General features: G+C 44.8%; 1 protein-coding gene across 1 annotated transcript in view; it reads left to right on the forward strand.

Annotated features, from left to right (window-relative positions):
* Positions 1-24,725, forward strand: part of IL17RC (interleukin 17 receptor C) — a 72,796-nt gene that overhangs the window by 31,630 nt on the left and 16,441 nt on the right. The window contains exons 2-13 of the mRNA XM_075320717.1: positions 9,444-9,471; positions 9,687-9,839; positions 9,925-10,041; positions 13,333-13,454; positions 13,613-13,724; positions 15,794-15,838; positions 15,979-16,112; positions 16,223-16,282; positions 16,546-16,603; positions 18,505-18,683; positions 21,899-21,949; positions 22,174-22,222. Of these exons, the coding sequence (XP_075176832.1) occupies positions 9,444-9,471; positions 9,687-9,839; positions 9,925-10,041; positions 13,333-13,454; positions 13,613-13,724; positions 15,794-15,838; positions 15,979-16,112; positions 16,223-16,282; positions 16,546-16,603; positions 18,505-18,683; positions 21,899-21,949; positions 22,174-22,222 (1,108 nt within the window). The remainder of the gene's footprint in view (positions 1-9,443; positions 9,472-9,686; positions 9,840-9,924; positions 10,042-13,332; positions 13,455-13,612; positions 13,725-15,793; positions 15,839-15,978; positions 16,113-16,222; positions 16,283-16,545; positions 16,604-18,504; positions 18,684-21,898; positions 21,950-22,173; positions 22,223-24,725) is intronic.

The following is a 24,725-nucleotide window of genomic DNA, read 5'->3' on the forward strand; positions in this document are numbered from 1 at the left end:
TCGGGACTTGGTTGTTGGGGGATCTACGTCCCCTTCACTGACGGATTTGGCAAATTTGGCGACTCCTAGCCTTGCCGGGGTCCGAGAGGCCCCTGCCCTGGTGCTGACTGTCCTTCGGAACACTGCTCCAGACCGCCGGGCACACAGCCAACGGGGTCCTTCCAGGAACTTCCAAACGGTCCCCCTCCAGACAGTCACCGCCGTCGCTGACCTTGCTGACCTTGTCCTACACACAGCTGGACCCTTCAGGCTTTCTTTCTTTACTGTCACCTCACTTGCTTTCCTCCTTTACCACTTTTCTACTTTCACTACTTGTTTACTCCTTCACTTCGCTCCTCACTCCTGCTCCTCCCTGAGCTTTCTGCCTGGTTTCTCCCGCCTCCAGAACTGTGAACTCCTCGGTGGGCGGAGCCCACCGCCTGGCCCACCCCCTGGTGTGAATCATCAGTCTCTGGAGGAAGGCAACAAGGGTTTTTGGTTAGCTTAGATGTTCCTACCTGGGATGTAGGGTGTGGTGGTGTGTGACTTGTGTCCCCTGGCTTGCCCAGGGCGACACAACGTCATCGTGGAAGGACTCAGGCGCTCCGGCGGGCGTGTACGCCGAGCGGATCGCCTGCCGCCGGAGATTACCGCCCGAGCCTCAGGAGGGAGAGGACGCATCTCGGCTAGGATGGAGGTAAGCCATGCGTCCCCTTCCCTCCCGATCCTGTCCCTGATCGCTGCAGCGAGCGCGTCGGCCATCTCTCACCAGAGGCTGCTGTGTCCGGGGTACCAGCAGCACAGCAGCTTCCAGGTCTCACGGATGAGGAGAGACCGAACCCGGAAACAAGGGGGATTTTATATGGGAAAATGGAGGAGGAGAAACACTGGGATTGGACACGGACAAGGGGGCGGACGGTTCGGGCATGGGAAGGAAGAATTAACCCCTTCAGACCGGGCTCAGCAGTCAGGGTGCATCCAGCTAATATTACTGATATGCCCCGCAATTCCTGGACTTGCCCTCCAAAGGTTTACGGCAGCCATTGTAAACATATATGTCCCTTAGCGACCACCTGAGGTATTCCAGAACTTGCCCTCCAAAGGTTTACAGCAGCAATTGTAAACATGTATGTCCCTTAGCGACCACCTGAGGTATTCCAGGACTATGCCCTCCAAAGATTTACGGCAGCCATTGTAAACATATATGTCCATTAGCGACCACCTGAGGTATTCCAGGACTTGCCCTCCAAAGGTTTACGGCATCCATTGTAAACATATGTGACCTTTAGCTACAACCTGAGGTATTCCAAGACTAACCCAAAAAAATGTGCTAGATCTTATTTTATGGGTAGGTCTTATTTTTCTGGGAAACGCGGCTTGGGGGTAAGTTTACCCCAGAAAGAAGGCAGACACCCCCCAGGAGAATTGTACTTAGCAGACCTCGGACCTCTGCGTTGCTCTCAGGTCCCTCTGCGTTCCACAGTTGTCGCTCCCAGGTACTCCTATGCTCCACAGCCATCACTCTCAGGTCCTCCTGCGTTCTACAGTAGTCACCACCAGGTCCTCCTGTGCTCCACAGCTATCACTCTCTGGTCCTCCTGCATTCCACTGTGGACGCTCCCAGGTCCTCCTGTGTTCCACAGTGGTTGCTCCCAGGTCCTCCTGTGTTCCACAGTGGTTGTTCCCAGGTCCTCCTGTGTTCCACAGTGGTCTCTCCCAGGTCCTCCTCCATTCCACAGTGGTCACCATCAGGTCCTCTTGTGCTCCACAGCAATTGCTCCCAGGTCCTCCTGCGTTGCACAGCAGTCGCCACCAGGTATTTCTGCTGGCTAGAAGCAATATCACTGGATGTGTGTGTGTGTGTTAGAGCAGAATGTTACTGCAGTCGAATGTATTTGTGTGAGAGCGGAGGGATCCTGGACCCGATATATGTGTGTGTTTGTGTGTGTGTGAACGGAATGGTGAGGGACCTGACAGCGATGTAGATCACTGTGGGAGAGCCCATCCACCATCGGCACTTGCCAGCTGTAGTTGTTCAGGGTCTGGTGAGTGCAATTTTTTTTTGGCGGGGGGCTGTCTGCTTTCTTTTGGGGCTGTCCTCTTTCTTTTGGGGGGTGTCTGCTTTCTTTAATGAAGTGTCCTGCCATATTCTTTAACTTTTTCAGCTGCATGAACATTTCATTATTGAACCGCAACTAGGGCTTATTTTGGAGTAGGGCTTATATTTTCAGCATATTCCAAAAAAGATGAAAATTCTTGCTAGGGCTTACCGGTATTTCCGGGAAACATGGTATATATGAAGCAGAGTAGGACGCGCTGCTCCACATTTTAATGTGGGTAGTTTTAATTGTAAGCGTGCGCAGCAGAGGAATTAACTCAAACCCACGCTGTAATAAGATCCCGTAATACAGGTGAGTTTCGCAATGAAGTCTTTTCGGCCAAGACAAACAGGCATTTGATCTTTGATTCGACCATCCCTTGTGCCTGACAGCTGGAACGTCACGGGGTGTTGACCTGCTTTTAGCGATGGGTGTCACTTTCTCTGAATTATGGAGATGTACGAGGTCTCTTCGTATAGGTCATGTTCAGATAACCAGTTTACTGCTCTGATAAACGATATTAACAATCGCCATTCCGAGCGCGGTAATTCATCTTGGTGTCATTAATGTTCTTCAGAGAGGTCTATGGTATGGATTGTCATAAAGATTGTCAGGCTAATCATATTATAGGTCAGGTGATAATTCTTAAAGGGAAACTCCAGCTGAAAGAAACAATTTTTTAACAGTTTATTCTCATTCTTGTTCTTTCTTTTACATTTTCACATTAATTCTGTAATCTGAGGCATAAAATTTGCTAATTGTAGAAAAAAAGTTGTTACAGCTCCACCTCTTCTATAAACATAACTTTATGGGGAACTGCCATGGGCACGGTACCCACGCCATATTAATGGATCATATCACATTCATGAGACTCCTTTAATCGAGATTAACCTCATTCTAGATACCTAATAGATGACACTAGAAAGACCATTTTTTCTTTTTTTTTTCTTCTGGAACGTCTACCTAAAGTTACAACAACCATTATAAAGCTTTGACTGGTGTAACGTACTGCAGTATCAACCATAAATTAAAAAGGAAGACAGGATTTTCAGAGGACATAGTCTGTCCCACTTTTATATATCTACTTAACTACACCAAAATCAAAGCCCCTGGATGCCTCCTTGCTGCACCGTTGCCTATTTCCATGAGGCATAAGGCCAAGGTGGTGGTTTAGGAGCTTAAAGAGGCCATGTTGCTCTGATAAACTATATTAACAATCGCCATTCCGAGCGCGGTAATTCATCTTGGTGTCATTAATGTTCTTCAGAGAGGTCTATGGTATGGATTGTCATAAAGATTGTCAGGCTAATCATATTATAGGTCAGGTGATAATTCTTAAAGGGAAACTCCAGCTGAAAGAAACAATTTTTTAACAGTTTATTCTCATTCTTGTTCTTTCTTTTACATTTTCACATTAATTCTGTAATCTGAGGCATAAAATTTGCTAATTGTAGAAAAAAAGTTGTTACAGCTCCACCTCTTCTATAAACATAACTTTATGGGGAACTGCCATGGGCACGGTACCCACGCCATATTAATGGATCATATCACATTCATGAGACTCCTTTAATCGAGATTAACCTCATTCTAGATACCTAATAGATGACACTAGAAAGACCATTTTTTCTTTTTTTTTTCTTCTGGAACTTCTACCTAAAGTTACAACAACCATTATAAAGCTTTGACTGGTGTAACGTACTGCAGTATCAACCATAAATTAAAAAGGAAGACAGGATTTTCAGAGGACATAGTCTGTCCCACTTTTATATATCTACTTAACTACACCAAAATCAAAGCTCCTGGATGCCTCCTTGCTGCACCGTTGCCTATTTCCATGAGGCATAAGGCCAAGGTGGTGGTTTAGGAGCTTAAAGAGGCCATGTTGCTCTGATAAACTATATTAACAATCGCCATTCCGAGCGCGGTAATTCATCTTGGTGTCATTAATGTTCTCAGAGAGGTCTATGGTATGGATTGTCATAAAGATTGTCAGGCTAATCATATTATAGGTCAGGTGATAATTCTTAAAGGGAAACTCCATCTGAAAGAAACAACTTTGTAACAGTTTATTCTCATTCTTGTTCCTTCTTTTACACTTTCACATTTATTAATTCTGTAATCTGATTCATAAAATCTGCTAATTGTAGAAAAAAAGTTGTCACAGCTCCACCTCTACTAAAAACATAACTTTATGGGGAACTGCCATGGGCACACTACCCACGCCATATTAATGGATCATATCACATTCATGAGACTTTTTTAATTGAGATTAACCTCATTCTAGATACCTAGTAAATGACACTAAAAAGACAATTTTTTTCTTCTGGATCTTCTACTTAAAGTTACAACCTCTGGCTGGTGTAACTTACTGCAGTGTCGACCATAAAGTAAAAAGGAAGTCAGGATTTTCAAAGGACATATTCTGTCCCACTTTTACATCTCTACTTTACGCCAAAATCAAATCCCCTGGGTGCCTCATTGCTACACCGTTGCCAATTTCCATGAGATGTAAAGTCAAGGTGGTGGTCTAGGAGCTTAAAGAGGCCCTGTCGCTCTATAAATATGTATTTTTTTTCTTTACCCGATGTAAATGCCGTTTATTTCCCTGAATCTTACATTCTTCTTAATTTGTTCCTGTGCATCTCTATTTCTGAGATATGGTCCCCTTTTCCCTGAATGTAATGATGTACAATACAAAATTGTATTGCGGTACTGTGTATATACTTTGCATGTAAATATAGTCTTTTTATCCAAGTGGTTATGGTCCACAACTGTTCTCAGTGGACAGTTTCTTAACAACCACACCCACTTGACTAAAAAGAAAGGTCGTACTTCAAGAACGTAGAGGCACAGGAACAAGAGAAAAACAATACAAAATTCAGGAGAACAGCAGATTAACACTGGGGGAAAAATAACAATTTTTGGCAAATGACAGGTCCTGTTTCAAAAGTGACATGGACCTAAAATGTGGATTCCGAAAAGATAGCGGCACACAAAATGCATGGAAAAAAACATGATGCTTTATTCCATCAACTTCATAAAATAACAGCTCCAGCAGTTGTTGTCATATGGGGGAGGGGGAACAATAAGGGGCATGTGCAAGAGGTTGGACGACGTACGTTTCGCGCACACAGGCGCTTCAACAGGTGGTTTAGCATTGGTGCTTTACAGAGAATCTGTCATCGCTCATGACCTGTCTGTTTCTGTAAATTCTTGTATTTCACATGAAATATTCTGGATTATCTGTTCTTCTGTTATTCCTCCCGGAAATGTGTGAATAAATTGAAGTATGTCACCCTACATACTCTAACACTGTCAGACAATACAGGGACAGGCCCTACTGACAAGAGAAATTGTAACACCGAAGAGGTGAATTTATTCATACATTTCCTGGACGAAGAACAGAGGAATGAGACATTTCAGGATAGATAATTCAGAAATTAATGACATATTTAATGAGTAGACTAGACACTGTTCAGCGAGTTCAGCAGAGGTCAGGTCATCCTATGCAATTCTCTTATAAATAGACTGGAACTAATTGAGGAACTCCTTACCGGGTAGATCAGTAATTACAAGTTTAGAAATATTTGACCACAATGTGAAATGTTTCTTGTTATTCTGGTTCCTTCTGTCCTCAGTATTGGGAAGTTCTTGCTCAGGAAAACACTTGATGAAGTCACACCATTGCTGTTTGCCAGGGTGGCACAAAAACACTTCTACTGCTGGAAATCACGTGCTGTATAACTACAAGTCCCAGCATTTATCACTGGACTCTTGATTGAACATTACTCTTTTTCTCGCTCCATATCATGTCATTGTATCCAAAGATGTAATGTCTGGTTCTGCAGTGTGGATGGCGGAGCGGTGACGAAGCACTGATTTGCTAAACCTCCAGCAATGTCCAGGGGTCTCCTAGAAAAAGAGGAGACCTCGGGGACCCTTGCAGGTTCAGCAAATCTGACATGTTTAACATATTTGATCCTCTGTCAATTCATTTTTCCCTATGTCTGGCCAGAGACTATGCCCTGATGCTGAGGCTGGCCTAAACACTTTGTGGCATTGCCCAGTAGCCTGGCACAGTGCAGGGATGTGAGCGTGCGGGGGTAGTTTGTATTTAGGTGGTCTGTGGGTCTATGTTTAGAGGATCTAGTTTTGGGGTCTGTTTATAGGGGATCTGGTCTGTATTTAGGGGATCCGGTCTGGTGGTCTATGTATAGTGGATCTTGTTTGTATTTAGTGGGGTCTGGTTTGAGGTTTGTGTTTAGGGGTTCCGTTCTGGAGGTCTGTGTTTAGAGGATCTGGTTTGTATTTAGGGGATCCGGTCTGGAGAACTGTATTTTAGGGGATCTAGTTTGTGGGTCTGTGTATAGTGGAACTGTTTTGTATTTAGGGGATCCGGTCTGGGGGCCTGTGTTTACAGGATCTGGTTTGTATTTTGGGGTCTGGTCTGAGGTTTGTATTTAGGGGATCCGGTCTGGAGTCTGTGTTTAGGGGATCTTTTCTGTATTTAGGAAGTCTGGTCTGAGGTTTGTATTTAGGAGATCCAGTCTGAACATCTGTGTTTAGGGGGTCTGGTCTGAGATTTGTGTTTAGGGGATCCAGTCTGAAAGTCTGCGTTTAGGGGATCTGGTTTATATTTAGAGCTTCCAGTCAGGGATCTGGGTTTGGGGGATCTATTTTGTGGGTCTATGTATGGGAGATTGGGTCTGTATTTAGAGGATCCGGTCTGGGGGTCTGTGTTTATGGGATCTGGTTTGTATTTAGGGGTCTGGTCTGAGGTTTGTATTTTGGGGATCTGGTCTGGGGTCTGTGTTTAGGGGATCTTTTCTGTATTTAGGAAGTCTGGTCTGAGGTTTGTATTTAGGAGATCCAGTCTGAATTTCTGTGTTTAGGGGATTTGGTTTCTGTTTAGGGGGTCTGATCTGAGGTTTGTGTTTAGGGGATCCTGTCTGGAGGTTTGTGTTTAGGGGTTCTGGTTTGTATTTAGTGAGGTCTGGTTTGAGGTTTGTATTTTAGAGGATCCGGTCTGAAGGTCTGTGTCTAGGGGATCTGGTTTGTATATAGAGCTTAGAGTCTGGGATCTGTGTTTAGGGGATCTAGTTTGTGGTCTGTGTATGGGGGATTGGGTCTGTATTTAGGGGATCCGGTCTGGGGGACTGTGTTTAGAAGATCTGGTTTGTATTTAGGGGCTCTGGTCTGAGGTTTCTATTTGGCGGATCCGGTCTGGTGGTTTGTGTTTAGTGGATCTGGTTTGTATTTAAGGGGGCCTTGTCTGAGATCTGGTCTGTGGGTCTGTGTTTAGGGGATCTGTTTTTTTTTTATTTAGGAGGGCTGGTTTGAGGTTTGTGTTTAGGGGATCCGGTCTGGGGGTTTGTATTTAGGGGATCTGGTTTGTGTTTAGTGGGGTCTGGTGGTCTGTGTTTATTGGATCTGGTTTGTATTTAGGGGATCCTGTCTGGAGAACTGGGTTTAGGGGATCTAGTTTGTAGGTCTGTGTATAGGGGATCTGGTCTGTATTTAGGGGATCTGGTCTGGGAGAGTGTGTTTAGAGGATCTGGTTTGTATTTAAGGGGTCTGATCTGAGGTTTGTATTTAGGGGGTCCGGTCTGGTGGGTCTGTGTTTAGGGGATCTGATTTGCATTTAGGGGTCTGGTCTGAGGTTTGCATTTAGGGAATCCGATCTGGGGCCCTGTGTTTAGGGGGTTTGTTCCGTAGTCTCTATTTAAAGGGTCTGCTCTGAGATCTCTATTTGTTAGGGGTGTCTGTATTAGTGCAGGGGGTCTCGCTCGGAGTTTATACTACTTTTGGCGGTGTGTATTGGTTTAATAGAGGGTCTGTAAATTTTTATTTAGTAAATATATTCTGGGGTCTCTATGAATTTAGGGGGTCTGGTCTGTACACATCCAATTTTGCCTAAACAGACCCTCAATGGAGCCAATAAACACACATCCAAAGGTAGTCATATTGGGGTCATTTCTGATATTAGACGTCCTGAGCATTGTATTGTAACTGTTGGTGAGCAGTAGTCTGGAGTCTGTATTTGGGGATCTGGTGTTACCTCTGGAAGTGGGAGCGGTGGGATCAGGTCTGTATTTGTTTATGGCGTCTGTCTTAATTTTGGGGTCCCATGTAATATTTGTGATTCAAAGAGCCATTTTACATAAAAGGTCTCCCCCTGCCCAGTATGGCAACAATGGTCATTTATAAAATCAAATTGCTTGAATTGTGGCCTCATCTGGGGGAAAATATACAATTCTCTCCTCTAGACTTGTATCTTATACCCTGGCTGAGGTCCAGTGCTTTTTGGTGCCTAGCTGCCAAGTTACCGCTAGGGGGCGCTGGGGCTCAGGTAGAAAGAGAACTCCTGACTGCAGTTAGACAGAAGCCCACTAGAGGTCGCTAACACAAGAGCAGAGATAGTCGATCAGTCAGGGTCTATGCCAGGATGTCACGCATGTACCGAGGAGAAAACAAGCCAAAGTCAAATAACAGAGCCGAGGTCGGATACCGGGGAAGGAAGTAAGCACAGGGGAGGGAGTAGAGGACACGGAACAGGACGGGAGTCTGGAGGACAGGGAGGAACGGAGGTAAGGTCGGGAAGGTGGGATGGAGATTAGGACAGGTTGGGGAAGCGGAGGTCAGGTCAGGCAGGCGGGACGGCGGTCAGCACAGGCCGGGGAAATGGAGATCAGGTCAGGTCGGGAGAACAGAGGTCAGGACATGTCGGGGAAATAGAGATCAGGTCAGGTCGGGAGAACAGAGGTCAGGTCGGGCAGGAGGGACAGAGGTCAGGACAGGCCTGGGAAACAGAAGTCAGGACAGGCCGGAGAAATGGAGGTCAGGTCAGGTCGAAGGAACGGAGGTCAGGTCGGGCAAGAGGAACAGAGGTCAGGACAAACAGTACCGTGTAGCAGGACAAGAAACAGAGAACTTCTCTCAAGTACAGTGCACGCTGCAGAGTTGGAAATATTACTGCCAGCGTCCCAGAAGTAGCAGCACCAAGATATGGCGGCGCGACCCCCGGAACGAGGCCAAAATGAACAGGCCCTTCCCAAGAGACCTAAACCCCCGGACACAGGATACATGCACCAGCTCAGGAACGGCAGAGCCATGCATGAATCATAACACTAGCATTGGGGCTGTACACTCTTCTTCCCCTTCTTTCTCTTACACAATCATAGCATATGCCTGCACCTACCACTAGGGGGAGCTCACTGAATACAAGTTTAGCTGTATAAATGATATGCAGTTAACTCCCCCTAGTGGCGGCTTTGGGCAGCCTAAATTGTGTATTTATTTATCGTCGTGATGAAATGTTCCTTGCTCGATTGTCTTTACTCATACTTTTTTTTTTTTATATTTCAGGATCTTCAATGCAATTCCTCTGGTGCTGGTATGTATAGAGTTAACTATCTAGTTAAAGGTCTAGTGACCTTCTACTTAATTTGATTAGTAATTAATTAATTTTCTTCAACCATCATGTAATACAAGAAAAAAACAAAATCTTCATCCCTTGTTCCACCCTATCTCACGATGGGAGAGACGTGAAGTAGATTTCATAACGTAGGGGTTTCCCCTATATGATGTGTTGTCCCCTTCGTAATGCAGGCCCCATCTGTATGCTCGGAGAACTAATAACTCCAGAAGTTCCTGTGTTGATACCAACGGCTATCAGAGTGAAAACGGTGAAAAGGTGCGATCAGAAGGGCTGCCGGCTCTGCGTTCAGGTCACCTTGGACATATCCGTGGCTTTAATATCAGGTATCAGAAACTCTCGGGAGCCGGATTTGTCTTAGGACTGCAATTTAATCGGACAATGGTATTAATGCGGTGCGTCACTTTCCAGAATTTTCGGAAGAACTCGGCTCAGGCGACTGTGATGATGTGTATCCTGAGTATTACCCGGAAGACGATGACTTGACAGATGTCAGCCTCTATATAACAATCAATAAACCTAGCAATGGTAAAATAAAACAAGGCTTTTATTAATATTTATTTTATAATATACTGTGGAGATTTCTATCTGGCAATGCAAACTAACAGAAGAAGTATAATTTACAAAAACATGGAGTCTTTACAGAAATAGCGCCACACCTGTCCACAGGTTGTGTTTGGTATTGCAGCTTCAATGGAGCTGCAAAAGCCACCAAGACCAATGGATGGGCGTTATTGGATGAAAGGAGCAATTTTTTTCTAATTCTTGATGATTCCTCTAAGGGGTACTTTGCACGCTGCGATATCGCTAGCCGATGCTAGCGATGCCGAGTGCGATAGTCCCCGCCCCCATCGCACATGCGATATCACTACGGCAGCTTCACACGCACTTACCTGCCCTGCGACGTCGCTCTGGCCGGCGAACCGCCTCTTTACTAAGGGGGCGGGTCGTGCGGCGTCATTGCGACGTCACACGGCAGGCGGCCAATAGAAGCGGAGGGGCGGAGATGAGCAGGATGTAAACATCCCGCCCACCTCCTTCCTTCCGCATTGGCGGCGGGACGCAGGTAGGAGATATTCCTCGCTCCTGCGGCTTCACACACAGCGATGTGTGCTGCCGCAGGAACGAGAAACAACATCGTAACATCGGTCTTTCCGGAATTATGGAAATGACCGCTACACAGATCGCCAATTTACGACGCTTTTGCGATCGTAAATCGGCGCATCTAGGCTTTTCACGTTGCGACATCATTACCGGCGCCGGATGTGCGTCACTTTCGATTTGACCCCGACGATATCGCAGTAGTGATGTCGCAACGTGCAAAGTACCCCTAATTCCCCACACAAGGGACAATTTTAGTTCCTTCTTCATTCCATCCAAATACTCCCAAAAATACCAATTTAGGGTATATTTTTATAAGTCTTCCACATTTGAGACCAAATTTTAGAATGATCACTAACCTGGTGGATTATTATCGATAAAACCAATATTTATTGTATATTTTAAAATAGTAACCTTAGCCACCAACAAATGTTTCTAGCATTGCATCTATGCGAGACTAAAGGCCGCTTTACACGCTAACGAGATGTCTTTGGGGTCACGGAATTCGTGACGCACATCCGGCCTCATTAGCAACGTCATCGCGTGTGAAACGCAGCAATGACCGTTAACGATCAAAATTACTCACCTTATCGTTGTTCCTTTCCCGTATATCGTTGCTGTTGCAGGACGCGGGTTGTTTGTCGTTCCTGCGGCAGCACACATCGCTATAGGCCCAGTTACACGCAGCGATGTATCTAACAATATATCGCCGGGGTCACGGATTCTGTGACGCACATCCGGCATCGTTAACGACGTCGTTGCGTGTGACAGCAAGGAACGACCGTTAACGATGGAAAATTCTCACCTTATCGTCCATCGTTGACACGTCGTTCCTTTTTAAAAAATCGTTGATTGTTGAGGACGCAGGTTGTTCGTCGTTCCCGAGGCAGCACACATCGCTACGTGTGACACCCCCTTAATATTCATGCTTGTTACAGTAAGTTGCTGATTTTCTTACATTGTGGGCAGTTTTTTAGGTGCTGGAAGAACAGTATTGCCACTAGCACTGGGATTTGTATGCATTAGGCGGGCTTTGCACGCTGCGACATCGCAAGCCGATGCTGCGATGCCGAGCGCGATAGTCCCCGCCCCCATCGCAGCTGCGATATCCTTGTGATAGCTGCCGTAGCGAACATTATCGCTACGGCAGCTTCACATGGACTCACCTGTCCTGGGACGTCGCTCTGGCCGGAGACCCGCCTCCTTATTAAGGGGGCGGGTCGTACGGCGTCACTGCGACGTCACACGGCAGGCGGCCAATAGGAGCGGAGGGGCGGAGATGAGTGGGACGTAAACATCACGCCCACCTCCTTCCTTCCGCATATCCTACAGGAGCCGCGGTGACGCTGGTAGGAGATGTTCCTCGCTCCGGCGACTTCACACACAGCGATGTGTGCTGCCGCAGGAGAGAGGAACAACATCGGACCGTCGCGTCAGCGTAATTATGGATTACGCCGATGCTGCACCGATGATACGATTACGACGATTTTGAGCTCGTTAATCGTATCATCGAACCTTTACACACTACAATGTCGCATTCGATGCCGGATGTGCGTCATTTTCAATTTGACCCCACCGACATCGCACCTGCGATGTCATAGTGTGCAATGCCCGCCTAAGTCCATGTACACATGCTGGGCAGACCTACTCATTTGTTGGTGGATAAGGTACTATCTTAAATTAAACAACAAATATTGGTTTTATCGATAATGATCCACCAGGTCAGTGACATGGGTTGATGCAATGGGCCAGTGGGGTCCATTCTGGAGAGTCGGGGTTCTTACCTCTTGGGACTGGTTTCTTTGTTCGCTGCCTCCACTCCTGGAGTTTATCGTGCCTACTTGGCGGTCAAATACCAATAAATTGTAGGTTTATTTGTTTATTTAACATCAGTATAATATAAGACACTGTCTTATATTATTTTTTGCCCCCCAAAATGCGCTAGGTCTTATTTTTGACGTAGGGTTTTTTCTGGGGAAACGTGGGTTGGGTTAAGTTTACCCTTGAAAAAGGCAGACACCCCCAGAAGAATCATACTTATCATACTGCAGACATCTGTGTCGCTCCCAGGTCCTCCTGTGATCCACAGTGAGCACTCCCAGCAGGTCCTTCTGTGCTCCACAGTGGTCCTCCCCTGCTTCCGGCCGGCACTCACATCACAGGAACATCATACACACACTGACAGAAACATCTAGTGGTACGATACTGCTTCCAGCTGGCAGCGCTATGGAATGCATGCAGGACCTGTTGTGGAACTCATTGATGCGTTCCACCGCAGGTCCTCAATACGTTCCACCACAGGTCCTTGCATTCCACTGTGTCCCAGGTCCCCAGAGCAGTACGGTATCAGTACGGGGACTATCACGTGCGACATCACAGCATTGGCTTGCGATGTCGCAACGTGCAAAGCCCGCCTTAGGGTCAGTCTAGAAGCCCCAGTTCCACCTATACTATCCCATTACACTTTAATGAAGTGTCCTGCTGTATTCTTTAATATTTTTAGTTATTGAATCGCAACTAGGGCTTATTTTCGGGGTAGGGCTTATATTTAAACCTTACTCCAAAAAGGCCAAAAATTCCTGCTAAGGCTTATTTTTGGGGAAACATGGTATACAACTTCTATTTCCTTTTGGACATGGTTTTGTAAATAGTAAGTGAATCCTTCAGGTCCTGCTCCTCAAAAGTCAACAATCTCAAACTATGACGTTGTATTTGCAGATTCCTTGCTCTGTGCCAACCTGTACATTGTACCCGCCAGATTTGTCTGCTCCTCAGTGAAGGTTTCCTTGCCTCAGTCATCTATTACACAGACACCCGACACCAACAACCACATCAAGGTGGTAAGGATCCATCAGCCCTGTCTTGTATGGATGTCATGCCTCCATCATTAGTCTTGTATAACCTTCATTACTTCCAGAGAGACCTAACGTTACAGCAACCATTTCCATCAGTGATAGATTTTCTATATGTATAATATTTATTTTTATTTATGCTACAGGGATCCGTAATATATAACACTGGTTATACAAGACCTGGTAATGAACTGAATATACTGTCATATACAAGTCCGAGGTACACTCAGGAACTCCAAGTGCAGCACAAGCTACCTGGTAAGAGCCAAAGATAGTAGTCATAATCCTGTACATAGGGAGCAGTATTATAGTAGTTATATTCTTGTATATAGGGAGCAGTATTATAGTAGTTATATTCTTGTACATAGGGGCAGTATTATTGTAGTTATATTATTGTATATAGGGGCAGTATTGTAGCAGTTATATTCTTGTACATAGGAGCAGTATTATAGTCGTTATATTCTTGTACATAGGGGCAGTATTATAATGGTTATATTCTTGTACATAGGGGACAGTATTATAGTAGTTATATTCTTGTACATAGGGAGCAGTATTATAGTAGTTTTATTCTTGTACATAGGGGCAGTATTATAGTAGTTATATTCTTGTACATAGGGGACAGTATTATAGTAGTTATATTCTTGTACATAGGGAGCAGTATTATAGTAGTTTTATTCTTGTACATAGGGGCAGTATTATAGTAGTTATATTCTTGTACATAGGAGCAGTATTATAGTAGTTATATTCTTGTACATAGGAGCAGTATTATAGTAGTTATATTCTTGTACATAGGGGACAGTATTATAGCAGTTATATTCTTGTACATAGGGGACAGTATTATAGTAGTTATATTCTTGTACATAGGAACAGTATTATAGTAGTTATATTCTTGTATATAGGGGCAGTATTATAGTAGTTATATTCTTGTACATAGGGGGCAGTATTATAGCAGTTATATTCTTGTACATAGGGGCAGTATTATAGTAGTTATATTCTTGTACATAGGGAGCAGTATTATAGTAGTTATATTCTTATACATAGGGAGCAGTATTATAGTAGTTATATTCTTGTACATAGGAGCAGTATTACAGTAGTTATATTCTTGTACATAGGAGCAGTATTATAGTAGTTATATTCTTGTACATAGGGAGCAGTATTATAGTAGTTATATTCTTGTACATAGGGGCAGTATTATAGTAGTTATATTCTTGTACATAGGAGCAGTATTACAGTAGTTATATTCTTGTACATAGGAGCAGTATTATAGTAGTTATATTCTTGTACATAGGGAGCAGTATTATAGTAGTTCTATTCTTGTACATAGGGGCAGTATTATAGTAGTTATATTCTTGTACATAGGAGCAGTATTACAGTAGTTATATTCTTGTACATAGGGGTAGTATTATAGTAGTTATATTCTTGTACATAGGAGCAGTATTATAGCAGTTATATTCTTGTTCATAGGACCAGTATTATAGTAGTTATATTTCTTGTACATAGGGGCAGTATTATAGTAGTTATATTCTTGTACATAGGGGCAGTATTATAGTAGCTATATTCTTGTACATAGGAGCTGTATTATAGTGGTTATATTCCTGTACATAGGGGGCAGTATTATAGTAGTTATATTCTTGTACATAGGGTCAGTATTATAGTAGTTATATTCTTGTACATAGGGGGCAGTATTATAGTAGTTATATTCTTGTACATAGGGGGCAGTATTATAGTAGTTATATTCTTGTACATAGGGGGCAGTATTATAGTAGTTATATTCTTGTACATATGGGGCAGTATTATAGTAGTTATATTCTTGTACATAGGGGGCAGTATTATAGTAGTTATATTCTTGTACATAGGGGCAGTATTATAGTAGTTATATTCTTGTACATAGGGGGCAGTATTATAGTAGTTATATTCTTGTACATAGGGGCAGTATTATAGTAGTTATATTCTTGTACATATGGGGCAGTATTATAGTAGTTATATTCTTGTACATAGGGGGCAGTATTATAGTAGTTATATTCTTGTACATAGGGGCAGTATTATAGTAGTTATATTCTTGTACATAGGGGGCAGTATTATAGTAGTTATATTCTTGTACATATGGGGCAGTATTATAGTAGTTATATTCTTGTACATAGGGGGCAGTATTATAGTAGTTATATTCTTGTACATAGGGGCAGTATTATAGTAGTTATATTCTTGAACATAGGGGGCAGTATTATTGTAGCTAGGAAACAATTGAACTTTATTGATGTGAACAGTGTAGTTGACTGTAAAAGAATTTTGTGTATTGCTTCTTATACAAATATTTTGCTGTTTTGAAGGTTGCAAAAATCTGGATCCAGAGGAGAATATTCTGGAATGTGAAGGTAGGTTTATCATAAATGTTGGAATATACTGGTTTAGGGCCGTGATCTCCAGCAGTTGTGGATCCCCGGCGCTCGTCCTGACGGCTGCTGGATATATATTTCTATAAGTAAATGATTAGAAATGTTTCTTGTCCATGCAGCCCCCAGGATACACATAGCCGGTGGCAGCCATAACATGTCTGTCAGTGTAGATAATGGGAGCTCCGCGAGGAACACAACGTTACGGGTCTATCACAAAACCAGACACCATCGAAACGACACCAAATACACTTTAGTGAGTATCGGCACAATGTATAGAGTGTGTTATTTAATAATATTCATTAAGTATACAGTAGAAAGAAGAATAGATAGAATTCTAACCATTGCGATATTTCTTTCTTTCAGTATGGAGATCAGAGTTACATTTTCCCAAAATCGGATATTGTCCCATGTTTGTGTTTCGAAGTAAGCTTTCTTTTATAATTTTGGGTTGACATTGGGCAGTTTTGTTGTCTTTGTGAATAGTATGGCTAATTAGAAGAAAAATCTCATGGTCGAATATACATGTTCTTGCCTAAAGGAGAGGAGATATGTCGCAGAATTGTACATATTGGGGGGGGGGGGGGTGTGAGGCTGAACCCCTATTGTTAATGCTGGAGATTATGTATAAATTCAGAGTTCTTATCTATCACTTACATGATATTAATTGCCGTTTTGTTCCCCGGCAGGCCTGGTATAGTGATCTGGTGGATGCCGTCAGAACATTACATTGCCCGTTTTCATCAGGTATATATACTCCTTTATTATAGAACATGGCCAATTTTGACTACATTGGAATCCCTTTATTCAGTGGTTTAACTAAAGTTCAATGGTCCTGGTGCAAATGGCCCTGGGCCCCTCTCATCCCCGTATATATGTAGGTATACAGTTAGCGTTCTAAATCCTATAAAGATATATGAGTTACGCCCCCCTCCCCCATTATGTAGTAATGTCCCCCATCCTATTCTAATGTCCCCCATCCTGGGCTCTTTCCTTGTAAATATGTCCCCCATCCTGGCATATATGCCCCTCATCCTGGTATGTTCCCCATCCTGGCAAGTATGCCCCTCATCCTGGTAAGTATGTTCCCCATCCTGGCAAATATGCCCCTCATCCTGGTAAGTATGTTCCCCATCCTGGCAAATATGCCCCTCATCCTGGTAAGTATGTTCCCCATCCTGGCAAATATGCCCCTCATCCTGGTAAGTATGTTCCCCATCCTGGCATATATGCCCCTCATCCTGGTAAGTATGTTCCCCATCCTGGCAAATATGCCCCTCATCCTGGTAAGTATGTTCCCCATCCTGGCAAGTATGTCCCCCATCCTGGCATATATGTCCCCCATCCTGGGCTCCTTCCTGGCCTATATGTCCCCTATCGTGGTAAGCATGTCCCCCATCTTGGCATATATGCCCCCTCATTCTGATATATGTTTCCCATCCTGGTATATATGTCCTCCATCCTGGTATATATGTCCTCCATCCTGGTATATATGTCCCCCATCCTGGTATCTATGTCCCCCATCCTGGTATATCTGTCCCCATCCCGAGATATATGTCAGCATCCTGCTATATATGTCTCTCATGCTAGTATATATGTTCCACATTCTAGCCCACATCCTAATGTGTGTATATAAGCAAGTCCTGGTAAAAATGACCCCCGTCCTGGTATAAATGTCACCATCCTAGTATATATGTTCCCATACTAGGCCCTTCCTGGTATATACTGTCCCCCTTCTGGTATCTACTGTCCCCCCGTGGCCCTCCTGCTGTATACTGTCTCCCTGCTGGGCCCCTCCTGGTATTTACTGTTCCCTCCTGGTACATACTGTCCCCTTTCTGGCATCTACAGTCCTTCTCCTGGTATATACTGTCCCGTTCCTGGTATCTACTGTCCCCCTCCTGGTATATATGTCTCCATCCGGGCCCCTTCCTGGTATATACTGTCCCCTTCCTGGTATCTACTGTCCCTCTCATGGTATATATGTCGCCATCCTGGTAAATGTGTCTCTGTTCTGGCTGATGCAAAAAAAACCTCATTGTACTCACCGTCCATGGCTCCCACGTTGCGCAGCGTCCTCCGGTATAGCCAGTGCACAGTGGCCGGCAGCTTTCATTGGTGTAGGTGCTATTGTAACGCATGATGTCATTGCCATGCGCCACCCTCAGTCACTGCGACACAGATGAAAGCTGACGGCTTCTATTTGGCCGGCATCGTGTATCGCAGTGCAGGGACCCGAAGGGTCTCTGCACCGCGATGCATTTCAACTGGTTGTTCAGCCTCAGACGCACATCCAGCTGAAGCAGGGCCTGGGGCTGGCAAACCCCCTGTACCACCGGGCCCGGTCGCGTCTGCGATCCCTACGACCGCGATCGTCCCTATTTCTTTATAGTGGAAAGTAATCAAATTCTAGCCTTTCTTCAATCTTAATCTCAGTTTTAAGTGATGGACTTTTATTTTTCATCGTGATATAAGCCAAATTCTACAGGATGATCAGTGTTCAATGGGGATTTTGCAGCTGACACACAAAATAATCCACCATGGAGAATGGACATATTCTTTCTTACTGTTACAAAGTTTTCCTGAATCGGCCGCTATGTCCTTTCACCTTTAATCAGAATTAAAATAAAATCCCTTTTTTATTCCAGCGTCAGAACAGAAGATTTTGAAAGAGAGCGTGTTTAGCGTGAAGATCGAGAACAACACTCCGCTCTACAATCTGTCGGCGCATTGTAATCTCTCCGCCGAATTTTCGCTTTGTTGGAAACTCAACGACCGCTCAGAATGTCATGAAATCCCGAACACCAGAAAGGAGATATTGAGCGAGGTGAAGGCTTGACCTTAGTAATCAGATTTTTATTTTATCCTTGGTTGCTAATGGGAGCTCACGTGGGCAAAAATATTATTTTTCCATATGTTCCAACAGTGTTGTTGACTTTGGGATAGCTGGGAACCAGCGGCCGTAAGCTGTCCCTCAAGCTTGAGGACTCTATGCTACCCCTTATCTCAGGGATACTCTTGATGGTGGAGAGGCCCGAGTAGGAGACTGGCCCTATTCCTGACCAGTCCTGATCTAAACCCCACTCCCCCAGGGAGGGATGGGGCAGGAGTGTGTTGAAACAACAGATAAAGACAGACAAGGCAAAAAACAAAACTCTCACGCAGCACACACACACAAAGGTAAAGACAATAAGAGATTCAGGAGGAAAACAAGAGCAGGTATGAAGCTACAAATCAAAAGGAGTAAACTCCACCACCGCACCAAGCAAAAAGCACAACTATCTCCAGATAGGACACCACTCCTCACAGACCAACACAGAATAAACAATAGCTGGCATGGGTAGAAGGATTCTACCAGCATAAATAGGAGGGTAGCAGATGTGATAGGCCTCCACTCAATATGTGATTAAAGGAGCAAGTAGGGATTAACTCCTGCTAGCTTGCCTATGAATCAGCACACAGCAGGTCAATGCCCGAGTCTGCCTTTGTTGAGCCCAGACACCAGCAAAACCATCAAGTGGAGTGTCAGAATCTGCAATCTGAACAGCACCCAATGCCGCCATGACAGTTGGCGTTCATTGTACATAACTCTGTGTGACATTACCTCTCGGACCTCTCATGACAGTCGAGGAAGTTTGTGCAAAACTCTGTGTGACACTGTCCAGTGGTATAGTGCTGGTTGCCAACACCTGGGACAAAGCAAGTATTTTGCATGAACCATTAGTTTTCCCCAAGTCCCTTCCACCAGTTCAGTATTAACCCCCATATCCCTCAAGCACATGTATTTTAAGAAAAAACTGATGTACTTATAGTTTTCTGCCTATGCAGAGTGCAGCAGCCGATGACAAGCTCATCTTGACTGCTGTGCTCTGCGTAGGAACTGGCGATAGCAACCCAAATAATAACGCTTTACACAATCAATACGCCAGCCATAAGGAGGGCACTCACTGTGCCACTCCAAAACAAGCAACAGGCGTTATATGGGGGCTCCTGTTTGCCATTTTTGCCGCCTTATTCTTTTAATTGCCTAATTTTCGATAAGACTTTATATTACCGGTGGATTTTATGACTTGTGCAAAGTTCACGTTGTCCAGCTCACATATTAACCTCCTCGTCCTCCCCCAGGGAATGAGATTAAGGTTACTGGAGCATTCGGAATAGTTGCGGTATGTAACGGAATGTTCCGCAGTTTAATATTGTGCTTCGCGTTCCCATTTCTCTCGCGGATGCAGAGAAAAAAGCTCTGATTACTGGCGGACACAGAAAGAAGGCCTCTGTGCAAGAATAAGTATATGGGCCCTTTGCAATCTAATATAGGTGTCTATGACAGAATATTTTTGCAACGTTGGAGGTGGCTTTGTGCCCACTTACCTGTCACGATGACTATGGGATAGCGGGAACATGGTTCCTAAGCTGTCCCTCAAGCTAGGGGGCCGTATGATATCCCTAACCTCAGGGATACTCCTAATGGTGGAGAGGTTTGAGTCTCCTTCCTGGCCTTGCTCCTGACTAGTCCTGATCTGATTCTCCCTCCCCCAGGGGTTGACAGGACAGGAGTGCGATGAAACCTATAGATAAAGACAGCCCGGGGAAAACCAAAACTTTGTCACATAGCACACACACACACACACACACACACACAAACACACTAAGATTCAGGATTAAGAACAAGAGCAGGAAGGAAGTTACCAAGCAATGAGCACAACTTTCACCAGTAAGGGTGGCTTTACATGCTGCGATATCCGGCCCGATATTGCTAGCATGACACCCGCCCCCATCGTTTGTGCGCGACAGGCATATCACTGCCTGTCGTGCACAAAATTGCGCACCCCCGCCACACATACTTACCTGTCCTTCAATGTCGCTGTGACCGGCGAACCGCCTCCTTTCTAAGGGGGCGGTCCGTTTGGCGTCACAGCGATGTCACTAAGCGGCCGCCCAATGTAAGCGGAGGGGCGGAGATGAGTGGGACGTAACATCCCGCCCATCTCCTTCCTTCTGCATTGTGGCCGGAGGCAGGTAAGGAGATGATCCTCGTTCCTGCGGCGTCACACGGAGCAATGTGTGCTGCCGCAGGGACAAGGATCAACTTCGCCCCTGCGACAGCAGCGATAATTGGGAGTGGACCCCCATATCAACGAGGAGCGATTTTGGACGTTTTTGCAACGATCCAAAATCGCTTCTAGGAGTCACACGCTACGACATCGCTACAGCGGCCGGATGTGCGTCACAAAATCCGTGACCCCAACGAGATCGCTGTAGCGAAATCGTAGCTTGTAAAGCCCGCTTTAGTCTGGGACACCACACCTCACAGACCAACAATGAATAAACTATAGCTGGCATCGGTAGAAGGTTTCAACCAGCATAAATAGGAGGGGAGCAGATGTGATAGGCCTCCACTCAATATGTGATTAAAGGAGCAAGCAGACCAGTAGAGATGAACTCTTGCTAGCCTGCTTATGAGTAGCACACTGCAAGTTGACGCCTGCATTGATCCCACACACGAGAAAAACCACTAAAGTCAGAATCTGCAATCTGAACAGAGCCCGATGCCGCCAGGACAGTTGGCGTTCATTGTACAAAATTCCGAGTGACATTACCTCTCGGACTGCACCAATGATATGTCCGCCCTTGACTTGAAGCCCCTGGGCCACAATTCAGAATCTGTACATGGACCCCCATCTACCACGTGGTGTTTGAAACTATAGGGGGTGCTATGGGAGAAGTGACAGCGCACGTGTGTGTACGTGTGTGAACACGTCTCTGTCTCACTGTTTGCCTAACCTAAATTAGGTCATGCAATGTCATGTCACACTCCGCTACAGAGAAATATTAATTGTGCACACCCGACCCCACGGTGCAATGTGCCGTGCCGTAGAATTACACCGCGGTTTGCTTGTATATGTGCCAAGAATCAATTAGATGAGACATCAGACACGGAAGGAGTTTCTAATGACTCAGTTGCCATTACTCGTGGATAGACGTGGGGCTGTTGTACGTCCGCGGCGAAATATAATCCGATTTTACTTTATCTTTCAACAGCAAATAGGATCCGTGAAGTTGGAGAATCTGCACCCCTCGCTGTGCCTCCAGGTACAAAGCCATAAAGCAAACTGCTGTAAAGTAGGCGGGGTTAAAACATACTGTAACCAATCAGATAATAGGAATGGTGATGTCATTAATCCCAGGAAGAAATTAGGCATTACACCGTTCACATTGAAATCAATTAACTACTTGTATTATACTCTGGATTGAGAGAATTGGAAAAAGGGAGACTTATATAGATTGTATAGTAACCTGTAGCTTTTTTTTCATAGGTGTCCGTTAAAGGGGAAGTTTTACACACCTACTGCTTACCCGTCACTGGTAAGTACTGTCATACGCACATAGACATGAGAGTCGATTAAAGTATCTTGTTACTGATAGCCGTGACTGCCGTTACATTCATTAGCTATGGCAGAAAAAGCCAAAGTGATGAGTGAAACGTCTAAAAAGTCGAAAGCAATAAGCACAATTTCACCAGTAGGTTTGGGACACCACACCTCACAGACCAACAAAGAATAAGCTATAGCTGGCATTGGTGGAAGAATACAACCAGCATAGTCTGGGATACCACATTTGACAGACCAACAAAGATTAAACTATAGCTGGCATAGGTGGAAGAATACAACCAGCATAGTCTGGGATACCACATCTCACAGACCAACAAAGAATAAGCTATAGCTGGCATAGGTGGAAGAATACAACCAGCATAGTCTGGGATACCACATCTCACAGGCCAACAAAGAACACACTATAGCTGGCATAGGTGGAAGAATACAACCAGCATAGTCTGGGATACCACATCTCACAGACCAACAAAGAATAAGCTATAGCTGGCATGGGTGGAAGAATACAACCAGCATAGTCTGGGATACCACATCTCACAGGCTAACAAAGAATAAACTATAGCTGGCATAGGTGGAAGAATACAACCAGCATAGTCTGGGATGCCACATCTCACAGACCGGCAAAAAATAAGCTATAGCTGGCATAGGTGGAAGAATACAACCAGCATAGTCTGGGATACCACATCTCACAGACCAACAAAGAATAAGCTATAGCTGGCATAGGTGGAAGAATACAACCAGCATAGTCTGGGATACCACATCTCACAGGCCAACAAAGAACACACTATAGCTGGCATAGGTGGAAGAATACAACCAGCATAGTCTGGGATACCACATCTCACAGGCCAACAAAGAATAAGCTATAGCTGGCATAGGTGGAAGAATACAACCAGCATAGTCTGGGATACCACATCTCACAGGCCAACAAAGAACACACTATAGCTGGCATAGGTGGAAGAATACAACCAGCATAGTCTGGGATACCACATCTCACAGGCCAACAAAGAATAAACTATAGCTGGCATTGGTGGAAAGATTCAACCAGCATAGTCTGGGATACCACATCTCACAGACCAGCAAAGAATAAGCTATAGCTGGCATGGGTGGAAGGTTTCAACCAGCATAGTCTGGGATACCACATCTCACAGACCAACAAAGAATAAGCTATAGCTGGCATGGGTGGAAGAATACAACCAGCATAGTCTGGGATACAACATCTCACAGACCAACAAAGAATAAGCTATAGCTGGCATAGATGGAAGAATACAACCAGCATAGTCTGGGATACCACATCTCACAGACCAACAAAGAATAAGCTATAGCTGGCATGGGTGGAAGGTTTCAACCAGCATAAATAGGAGGGAAGCAGATGTGATAAGCCTCCCCACAACATGTGATCATAGGAACAAGAAGGCCAGCAGAGAAAATTCAATTTGCATCAGATATATTTGAAGCAAATCACATGTGCCCGGCCCATGGGCAAGATGGTGGCTCAGTGGTTAGTTCTGTTCCTTTGCTCGCATCAAGGACATCTGGAAGGAGTTTGTATGTTCTCCTCGTGTTTCTGTGCGCTTCCTCCAAGTTCTCTAGTGTCCTCTCACACACCAAAGATATTATGATAGGGATTTTAGATTGTAAGCCCTAGGGACCATCAAGGGGTTGAAAATCTATATCTCACCTGTTCATGCCATCGATTCTTGGCTGGCTTTGTAAGGCACCTGCTCCTTGTTCGGTCTCTTTTTTTTAATTTTTACCAGCTTTCGGCCATGCCTCAATGCACAATCTGACGTCATGGTGTGCATTAGCATTACCCCACAATACTGCATCGGGCGAAGGGCATTATGATGTGTATCGGGGTTTGGCGTTTGCAAATGCTGAAGAAGAGACCGGGGCCTTAGGAAGCCAGCCAAGGGCCAGCAGAGCGCTGGGGCATCAGAGACAAGCGAGGGACCAGGGAATTATAATATTTAATTTATAAAGCTTCCCATTGGCTCACATGAACCCAATATAATAGCAGGTGATTGACTTCCATTTTGTTGCATTCACCCAAGTCCAATTTCCAAGAATTTTTATGGTCTAGAATCCACGAATTTGGGGACATTTTGAAACAAATCTATTTATTTTACAATTGATTCGCTCATCCTTTTAAAGGGAACCAAACATCAGGATTTTCGTGTATAAGGTGCAGCCAGCGCAGTACTGGCACTATCAGGCACATTGTGTACATACGTACATACCATCAGGGGGCAGCTCGGGTGTTTAGGCTGTGAAATCCAAGTTTATAAAGTTTGAAAATTCACTTTTTCATTGACGTGTGCACCTCTGCTGCTAATGTCCGGGCGGGTTATGCACGTGTATTCCCGCCCCCCCCCCCGCCGCCTGTTCCTCTCTCCCTCTGGCTGTATGTAAATTTCTACTCTTCTGTTACACAGCGTCGGAGTTAGCGCCTGCGCATAGTGCTCATCTTCGGCTCCGTGTTT

The sequence above is a fragment of the Anomaloglossus baeobatrachus genome, chromosome 8 (assembly GCF_048569485.1).
Source record: "Anomaloglossus baeobatrachus isolate aAnoBae1 chromosome 8, aAnoBae1.hap1, whole genome shotgun sequence".
In the NCBI taxonomy this organism is placed as follows: domain Eukaryota; kingdom Metazoa; phylum Chordata; class Amphibia; order Anura; family Aromobatidae; genus Anomaloglossus; species Anomaloglossus baeobatrachus.